Source organism: Gambusia affinis, linkage group LG04 (genome assembly GCF_019740435.1).
Source record: "Gambusia affinis linkage group LG04, SWU_Gaff_1.0, whole genome shotgun sequence".
NCBI classification, from domain to species: Eukaryota; Metazoa; Chordata; class Actinopteri; order Cyprinodontiformes; family Poeciliidae; genus Gambusia; species Gambusia affinis.
This window is the reverse complement of record NC_057871.1, coordinates 21,511,429-21,521,601: the sequence shown is the minus strand read 5'-3', so window position 1 is coordinate 21,521,601 and position 10,173 is coordinate 21,511,429. Positions and strand designations below refer to the sequence as shown.

Here is a 10,173-nt window from a genome sequence, read left to right as displayed (position 1 = left end):
ATTATTTGTTTATTTGCATCTTTTAGTGCATTTCTAATATATAATAAAACCCTCAAGTGGTTAAATGAAAAACCTTCAGATTGTGGCAATTGTTTTATTTGTTTATTTTCCAGTAATCGATTACTAAAATAATCGTTAGTTTGAGCTCTGGGGTTTTTCAGGAATCATATTCCATATTTTGTCACATCCACCAAGATAAACGTGTTTTGCTGAGGTTTTATGAAACAGTCCAGCCCAAAGTGGCGCATGAACTGCGAAATGGAAAGAACATGTTTTTTTTTATTATTAACAATTTTTATTGAGAAGGCACATTACAATACAATTATATAATTGCGCCAAATACATTCACATTGTTACATGCTTCCTCTATTTTCTAAGTTTAGACAAGAGAGAAAGAAAGAAAAAAATGGGAGCGGCGGGGCAACCCGAGTACCGACCAATAATGGACATATCAAGTTAGAGCATAAATCTGAATGACAGCAAGGTTTACGAAAAATCAGACACAACAGGTTTAACATATTCTGTCCACTTTGACCATATCTTGTAGAAAGCATCTCTCTGCACATTAATGGAAAAAGATAGTCTCTCCAGTATATAGATCTCTTTCACTACATTTATCCAGTCATCAGTTGTAAGCCATTTTCTTGTGAGGGCCTTTTTGCTCCCGGCCAGTAAAATGAACAGAAGTTTTTGATCATTGTAGTTCAGTTTGTCAACCGGTATGTTACATAAAAATATGCATTCAAAAGTTAAAGGAAAATTAGCCGTGAAGATGTTCTGTAAATGATTATGGATTTGAGACCAATATTGCTGAATGGTTTGGCAATCCCAGAAAATATGGAAATGTTTGGCGTCATCCCTTCCACATCTCCAGCAGGTAAAACCCCTTCCCTGGTATCGTTTCTGCTTTGGGGTTATAAAAAATCTTATAATATTTTTCCAGCAGAATTCACGCCAAACCTTCGATCTTGTTGTTGTCCATGGAATCTTACAGATGTGGCCCCAATCTTCTTCTGAAATTGTCAGGCTGGCTTCTTTTTCCCACTTCATTTTAATGTAAACAGTGCTGTCCTTCTTACACCGTAGGATGGCGTCATATAACCTGGAAATTGTTTTACCAGGTTTTGATTTAGTTAGTAATATAAACGTTTCCACAAATCTCAAATTATGTAAATGTACTTTTAGCTCTTTATTAAAATAATTTCTGACCTGTAAAAATCTAAAAAAGTCATCTGCACCTAAATCATGTTTTCTTTTCGGAAAGAACATGTTTAGTGGTTTCAAAATATTTTTAAACGCAAATCAGAAAATTGTGGCATCAGTTTGTATCCAGCCGTTTACTACGCAAATTCAGTGTAATACATTGGAACAGTGAACATTACCCTGCATTTTTTCTGAAAGTTGAGACACACCTTCCAAAAACATTGGATTTCTATTGTAAAGAAGAAAAGAAAACAACGTGTCATAATTATGCATTAATTTGTTACACTATCACCAAAAATCTCCATACAAACGGTGAAGTAACTGTGGTTGTTGAAAGAGTTCAAGAGGTAAGAAGAGATTTCCAAGGCAATGTGTACTGACTGAATGCTAAATATACAGCAAGTAATAGAAATTGATTTACATGGTTTGGTTAAATCAGAATCTGAAGAATAAATATTAGCAAAAGTGAGACATCATTGCTGTGCTTACATACATGTACAATCCTGTCTTAAAAACATAAAGGAAAAAAAAGTTTGAGAAACACTAAGGAGAAAGATCCTGTTGTTTAAATTTTTCTGCTAGCATTATAATGGCTTTCTGTTAACAGAGAGCAGTTCTTAGTCGGGTTTATCTGTCTCGTTACTGAGATTTTGAGATGAGTTTGGTCAACTTTACATTGCTGAAAAAGACAAGAACGTCTCTCTGCAGCTAACGTCTTAAAGGCCAGGCTGAATCGACGTGATTTGGTGACCTTCAGAGTCGGACTTTAAAGGTCACAGAAACTTTTTTTTTTTTCCCACCACGTGAATCAGTTATTTTCAAACTGCATCTCTGCCCACCAAGTACCTTTGTCTAGCACCACAAAACGTAACGTTCTCCATATTCGTTACTTTTCTAAAAGATCCATTCAAAACAAATATTTCAAGGGAAAGCTCTGATTTTCTGTTAAATGTTTTTTACGATTATTAGCCGTGTATAGACTGCATCATCTCCCACAAAATCTCTAAAGGGTCAAGTTGTATGGGCATCTTCTCAAAGCTCTGTAGTTCTTCAGGTTTCTTGACGTGTTTTAACCACTGATTTCTGTTTCTGTGGCTCCAGTTGTGACCGATGTGTGTCGTCCCCGACGGTTCCCTCCCTGGTGTGGACGGGCGGCGCTGTGGGGCAGCTGGGCAGGAATCGCTCTGGCCAGCTGTGTTTCCATTTGGGCGGGCCACGGGTTCAGTGAGAAGGCGGCCATGATGTGGTTAATCTCCTGCTTTGCCAGTTTCTTGTGCTCCTGTCTGCTGCTGGAGCCAATTAAGGTTAACACACCCAAACTCTTATTCTCAGTGATGGTAGTACGTGATCCACAGCCAGACTCATTTCTAATTTCATCATGTTTTACATGTTCATCAGTTCAAATTAGAGATGCAAACAATGAATTAACTCAGTTAATTGTCAATTATTGCTTCAAAAGCAACCACACAGAGTATGACTATCTCTGTTTATGTGTTCCACATATGTTATTCTTTTCATCTTTTATTTCTCTATTCCGCAACCCAAGACTTTTCTGTTTTGCTGCATTTTACAAATATGTTGAAGTTTAGTGATGTTTATTCAGTCAGCAATATGTTATGTTTCCATAACATATTGCTATGTTATGGAAAGACGTTTGGCCCTCTTGACACAAGAGAAAACTCAGATGTTTAAGAAAATATTTGCTTATCAATTAGTTGTTAGTCAATTGATAAAATCAATTAACTCATTAATCGATAACTTGTATTCAAACTACTTCTCTTTATGTTTCTGGCACTTACATGATGTTTGTTTTGGCTAAATACACTCCAGTCTGTGTTTATTTTGAAATGATAAAACCTCCAGTATGGTTTTTCCGTTCCTCCTGCAGTTTATCAGAGTCAGGCGTCTTGTTTGGTGCAGATCCAACGTTTGCAGACCTAACAGCTGCCCTCTGCTCTCAGGTGCTATGCGAGGCCGTTTACTTCGCTGCGTGCGTGCGCCGGCTGCGTCCAGAGGACAGCGACGTGCTGGTGGACTTCCCACGGGAGGAGCGAGTGGTGCAGCGGGTCGCCAGGGTGAGACCGCCGCAGGGCTTCGCTCTGTCTCAGGCCCGGCACCAGGCCCGCAAGGTCCACATGCTGCACACCATGCTAAAGGTTGGTGGCAAACAGAGGCATTCAAATCTTCGCTTTGTAGACTTAACAGAAATGATTGTTCCCGTTTTTTGTTTTTTTGTTTTTTGCAGAATTTTCTGGTTTACATGTTTTTCCTGCTGGTCGTCCTGCTTCTGAACTACTCTGACTCGGCTAAAGACACGCACAGCTTGAGACTGCGGACTCAGCTGCAGCGAGCCCTGCACACTCCAGAGTACCACACCGTCAGCAGGTGCTCACACAGTGGAGTCGTGGTTTTAAAATGTCACACCTGCTGTGATTTTTTTTTTTTTTCAGTCCCATTTGGCTGATCTGTCAAGTGTGGGGAAGTCATTTGTTTTTTGAGACCTTTTTACGAGCTTGAAATAAACAAAAGAGAGCGAGGTTAATCAATAAAAGCTAATTTGCTTTTCTCTGCCCACTCTAGTGTCTGTTTTGTACGTCTCCTTTGTGTGGGTGACGAATTCGTTTCTTTGTCTTTTAAGACGAGACGCCGTCCTGACCTGGCTTAATGGATCTCTGCTGCCTCGGCTGCTGGATGAGTCGTCTCTCCTCAGAGACACAGGAAGCCTGCTGCTCGGCTCCCCGAGGCTCCGACAAACCCGTGACATACAAGGTGAGTTTACTCCATCGTGAACTTTGACCTTCAACCCACCAATGAGTCAAAACTCTTCTCTGACAGTAGTTTATTTGTAGAGATGCTTTTTATTTTGTTGATTTATTTTTTTGCTCTCAAAACCATCTAGAGTCCCCGTGAGCTAAGTCTGCACTACATTAGGCATAAAGCATTTTAATAAGTCAAGTTTATTTGCATAACGCATTTCAGCAACAAGGCAGCTCAAAGTGATTTACATCATTAAAACATCATACCAGTGAAACAAGTAAAACAGATTTTGTCAAATCACTAATATCATCAAGCAAATACACATCAAATTTGTTGACCAGTGTTCCAGTTATTAGTAATCAAAAGCAACTCAACAGATGGGTTTTTAGCTGTGACTTAAAGGAGCTCAGTGTTTCAGCATCTTTGCAGTTTTCTGGAAATTTGTTCCATATTTGTGGGGGTTTGGACCTGAGTGGTCTGGAAACTATGGCTGCTTAAGCAGATTAGATCAGTTCTTTGTCTAAGTAAGTTAATTCAAACAGCTTTTAAAAACGCATAAATATGCTCTAAGCATCATCACTGTTTTACCAAGAATCCCAATAAGTGTCTCTGTAAAACCATCCATCTCTCTCTTTCTCAAACTGTTTGACTATTTGTCTGTATTGATGAAAATGCAACCGAAAAAGATATGTTGAAGTCTTTTTTTTTTTTTTTCTTATTCCAATAAATAGATCAGCAAGTAAGTCTTATTCTGTGGAACCGATGGAAATTAAAAACGATGATCAGATCGTTGTTTTGCTCATATCTCACATTTTCCTCCGCCTGCAGGGGAACGATCGCCTCCCTTGGTTACATCCCTGACTAGAGCCGCAGAGAATGAGACGGTCACTAGTGCGATCCGTACAGATTGGTAAGAAAAACACTGACAACATACGGTTTATACGGTTTGGATGGCAACAATTTCTTTCAAACATATGAAAGACATTTGATCTTTTTTTGTTTGTTTGTTTTTAAGTAATCTTTACTGTGTTCGCTCACTTACTTTCCGAGGGCCCGGATGGAGGACGCAGACAGCAGAAATGTTCTTCACCACTTCAACACAAGCCTGCAGGAGGCCTCTTCCTCCCTGCAGCAGCTGCAGCAGCAGCACTGGATCGACCACAGGTAACGACGTGACTGACTGTAGGAAGATCTGGAGATTTTGGTTTGAAATGGAGAAATGTGTCCTCTGCTGCATAAATATGTGAAACATCTCACAAAAGTGTTCATACTTCTTCATACTTCTTCAAACTTTTCACGTTTTGACGAACCAAAGACTCTGACACATCTGTGGGATTTTATTGTGAAATAAAAATGGCCTCAGTGTGGTCTTTCATTTTGTTGGGACAGCTTTTGTTTCAGGTTCATAATGTTCACAATGGAGAAAGCAACAATTAAAGATAATAAATGTAACTTGATCCCTTCTGCTTTTTTTTTTCTTTTTTAGCATTTCTTCTGTAATAGATCTTTTGACACAAGCACATTTTTTCAAAAACAGCAAGTAAAACATGCTGAAGACATCAGTCTGATGAGTGTGTGTGTGTGTGTGTGTGTTTGCAGGACTCGAGCTGTGTGTGTGGAGTTCTCCCTCTACAACGTCAACACGAATCTGCTGGCTGTTTTCCGGTTTTTGTTTGAGTTCCCAGTTTCTGAGCGCGCTCAGTCCAGCCTGGAGCTCAGTGTCCTCACTCTGTGGCCGATCACAGGCCTGGACCTTCAGCTTCTTCTCACGGTAAATCCGCCTCACACGGCAGCGAAACGTGAGGCGTGACTGAAACCTTTCCCTCCGTTCCTCTGACCTCTGTGTCTGTCTGTGGTTTCCAGTTGGTCCTCCTCTGCCTCATCTTGTACTTCCTGGTGCGAGGAATCCTGGGGCTCCTCAGGGAGGGCTACACGTACCTGTTGTCGTTGTGGAGAGTGCTGGGTATATGCAAGCTGTGTCTGGCGGCGTCTGTGTGCGGGCTGCACCTGAGCCGCTCCGTCATGGCCAGGCAGCAGTGGACGTTGTTCCTGAAGCGACGGCGAGGTGCCTTCACGGACTTCCACCCGCTGGCCAGGCAGAGTCAGCTGTACGGCGTCATGTCTGCCATGCTACTGTTCATTCTGGTGCTAAAGGTAAGAAAAAATTTAGGGTGAAGATCAAACAAAAGAATGTATTTATAAAACACTTATTGGCTTCCGCTGTGCGTATGTTCTTGGTGCGATTTGGAGATTTTTGTTTTTACCAGAGATGCAAAGAGAAATCAGGCTGAATGGATTAAGCTGTTAACAACTAGTCAGAAACAAAATTTTATCAATTTACTGTCAGTGAGCGCATCAAATCTGAGTCCTAAAGAAAATTCAGTGTTAGCATTTTTCATTAATCCTCAATAGGCACAGAAGACATTTAAATGGGAAGCATATTGTCTGTGACGTGTCCAGACAAGTTTGAAGTTCACTCTTTAATAAAAGAGTGAACTTTTATGAAAAGTGAGATTTGAGGCAATACCAGGAATCAAAAGTTCATTTTAGATTTTTATTTATAATGGCAGTACAATCCAATTTTCCAGTAATACTCTATCAGACACTGTGTACGATCGCCTATGCTCCGAATATTAATAATTAGTGCCTGCAGCATTACAAAATTGTTAATGTAATTATTGTTTAAATGCAGGTAATTGATGCTCTTCCAGAGAAACTGGAACTGGCTAAAGTTGCATCGACAGGTGAAAGGTTCACGAAAAACAAACTGTGGGGTCAATAACTCAATAACACCGTTATTTTGGTTCAAATCAGTTTTCAATAGTGAATATTTTCCCCCCACATAATTAATGTACATAGATTAAATGTTGGGTTTTGTGGGTTAGTGTGAGTTTTTGCTGCTAAAATCTCACATTTTCCTTAATAAAATGTGGAAATGGGTGCAAAAGAAATCTGTATTTTTTTTTAAAATAAGCATATGTAACGTTTATTTGGTACTTATTGGAGTCTAATGAGGGAAATTTAAAATACGTTGCTGCATTTAGATGTCACTACAACTGAAGTGCATGTAAAGGACACCTGGTCAGATCTTCTGATGCAGTTTTTAACTTTTATGTAGCATTTATTTTGGATTGTTTTCCCTCCTCCCCCTGCAGCTCTTCCGTCGTTGTTGGAGCCAGGCCGTCCTCAAACACCGTCTCCTCCCTGACGTTCCACGCGACCTTCGCCGTCCTCCGGCTGGTTTTCCTGTGGTTGATCATCTCTGTGCTGCTGAGGAACTACCGGCGCGCCCGAGCAGAGCTGTACCGCCCCGCCGTGGATCTCCAAGACTACGAGATGGTGGAGCTGTTTGTCAGACGGCTGAAAATGTGGATGGGACTCAGCAGGACCAAAGAGGTAAGCCTCTTGTTTATGGGATTTTGGCCAGTTTCTGACCAGGACACGCCTCACCCTGTGAGGCAGGATGGAGAATTCATTAGCGTTTTCACGAGCACATCATTCAGATTGACAGATTTGGGGAAGTCTGCATCTAGCGCCATGATCTAGAAAAGTTTTGCCCAAAAAAAGGAAATGGATTAGGTAGATTTTCAAAAAACATACCATCCACAGCTCACTGTGCATTTGCAAGATAGACAAGGTCGACAGTCGTGTTTGATAAATTAGAATATGCTTTCTGATGAGGCTCATTCATCATACTTTTTGAAGATGACATTTAAGTTGGCATTAAGCATACTTTTTTTTTATTAAACCCACATTTCTGTTTTCTATGGAAAACACATGCATAATAAATCTGAGTACCTCATAAATAATTTGCTAATACTGGAAAAATGTCAAATTCACTGTAGCAAATACTCTGACAGAAAGCCATGAGGTCAAGTCTTATATTTGGAAAATTTGGCACTTAAAAAAATTGAGATATGTACTGCACTGCATGTATTGACCGAATCCTCCTTTAGCATTCCCCTCTCTGTTTGGATTATCTTCATACATATGATTGTCTTTTCCAAATGCTGAGATTGTGGAAACAGCATTATGCATAATTGAAAATAAAGTTTTGGGGAGGGGAAAAAAAAAGGGTAAAAATGTGAAGCACTTTACCAAATTAAAAAATAATAATTTGGCTTGTATCTTATTTGATTTACACTACTGCTCAAAGTTTGGTTCACTTTGAAATCTCATTTTTGATAAAAAGCCACAATTTTCTTCATTTAAAATAACATTAGATTACATTATTTACAAAATACAGACTGGACATTATTAATGTGATAAATGTTTATTAAAGCAGGAGATGGCTGTTTTTTTTTTTTTTTATTGGGAAAACATTAATCCACACAGCATCACCACTACTACGTTCCAATAGTAGATTCTGTTAGAAAATCAAAATGTATCATGCTAAAATGCTATCTGATCATTTTAGCGCAGCTGAAAACGTTTGTACTAAATAACAGAAGCAATAAAATTGATCTTTGTTTAGCTGGTTGAGTATCTGGAGCATCAGCATTTGTGCATTCGATTATAATCTACACATGGCCCAAAAAAAAAACTTTCTATTGAAACTTGTCAGTCTAATCTTGTTCTGAGAAATGAAAGCTTTTCCATAAGGTAACTTGTCAAGAAAGTGAAGCTTTCATACCGCGGTGTGCAGCACTTCCTTCAAAGAACGTCGGAAACTGTCTCTAACAGAATAGGAGCAGTTCATTAGATTAATAAAATGTGAGGGTTTTTTTGGGAAAAACAAATGTTTTTGGGTGACCCCAAACTTTTGAGTTGTATGTATTTGGCAAGAGTTTAGAATGTAAAAAAAAATGAACAAACCAGATCCACAAATACTCAGTCTGATGATTCCTTCTTTCCCTCACAGTTTCGTCACAAAGTCCGTTTCGAAGGCATGGAGCTCCCGCCGTCCCGCTCATCCTCCACCAGCGACTGCAAGTCCCTGTGTCTGCCCCCGCTGGACAGCCCGGACGCCCCGCCCACGCCGGACAGCATCGATGCTGGCTCAGAGGCCTCGTGGCGTCCAGCCTCCTCCAGCCCCTGCAGCCTGACGGAGGCGCCCGGGGTCAGTCTCGGCCTGGGTCTGGGTTTGGGCCTGGGTCTTGGCCCGGGAGTGCTGGTAGGGGGCACGAGCTGGAGGGAGAGGGCGGAGACTGAAGCCTCTCTGAGGAGGCTGCTCCCAACCCTGGATGCTCTCCTGCAGCAGCTCGACCGAGTCAACATGGCGACAGACGATGTTTACCACATCGAGTGCAGGCTGGAGCGGACTCAGCGGAAAAGGAGGCGCAGCAGGAGAGAAAGAGGAGAGGACGCTCATGACAGGAGAGGCGAGAGTAAGCGAGGAGGGAAGGGAGACGACAAGGACGTGAAAGAACGAAGGACGGGAAAAGAGAAGCACACCAGGGGCAGAAAGGAGAAAAAGACTGAACTTCCTAGAGAGCCTGCTACCAAAAAGACTCCGGTCGCCACGCCGATTCCCTTTTCAAAGCCCAGACCTACAATGGCCTCCGCACAGCCCCACATCTCGCAGTCATCGGCCACAGATAAACCCACCACTGACCCCACCCCAACGAGCACTTCCTCTCTCCACATCCCACCCTCCAAAACACCCTCCGCTCCTTTATACCCCCGAGCACCCACTCCCTCCCTGCCGACCGCCCGAGGCCCCACGCCCGTTGTCACCTGTTCACATCCCTACATGGAAGAGGAAACGGAAACCCCCTCCCCTGAAAAACAAGGTGCACCCCACTTAGCAGGTCGTCCCCAAAACCCTTAGGGGTGAGTGGGAACTAGAGGACAAGGAGAACGTAGGAGGAAAACGTTGGGTTAAGGACGAGAGGAGAACGAGGACAGCCGGTCTTGTCCTCAGACGCACCTCTTTAAACCCTGGGACAGAGAAGAGAAACCGAGGGGGATCGCAAAGAGATGAGAAAGTTACGTAAAGACGGAATAATTGAAAAGATTTAGGGTAATCGGAAGCAGAAGAATTGGGTCTCGGCTCACCCTTAAAGCATGGTGCAGGTCACTGGATGCTACCTAAGCTGACCGATGAAACAGTGAAACCAAGAGATGCTTGTGTTTAGTTCTCCAAAAACCCCCCTCACCCTTTCCCCGTCGTCATGTGATCCTGGAGGTCTCATGGCGCTGTGACAGGAGCACAGGAAGGTGCTCACCAGACTGTACAGCACCACTTCTCTGTATATTTGTTTGTCTTTATTT

The 10,173-nt window shown here is 41.8% G+C and overlaps 1 protein-coding gene across 1 annotated transcript in view; it reads left to right on the top strand.

Annotated features, from left to right (window-relative positions):
• pkd1a (polycystic kidney disease 1a) overlaps positions 1–9,730 on the top strand; it is a 78,914-nt gene extending 69,184 nt beyond the window's left edge. Inside the window, exons 45-54 of the mRNA XM_044113751.1 lie at positions 2,305–2,507; positions 3,165–3,359; positions 3,449–3,588; positions 3,842–3,972; positions 4,789–4,870; positions 5,011–5,124; positions 5,560–5,731; positions 5,824–6,131; positions 7,116–7,356; positions 8,822–9,730. Of these exons, the coding sequence (XP_043969686.1) occupies positions 2,305–2,507; positions 3,165–3,359; positions 3,449–3,588; positions 3,842–3,972; positions 4,789–4,870; positions 5,011–5,124; positions 5,560–5,731; positions 5,824–6,131; positions 7,116–7,356; positions 8,822–9,730 (2,495 nt within the window). The remainder of the gene's footprint in view (positions 1–2,304; positions 2,508–3,164; positions 3,360–3,448; positions 3,589–3,841; positions 3,973–4,788; positions 4,871–5,010; positions 5,125–5,559; positions 5,732–5,823; positions 6,132–7,115; positions 7,357–8,821) is intronic.
• Positions 9,731–10,173: the final 443 nt, after the last annotated feature.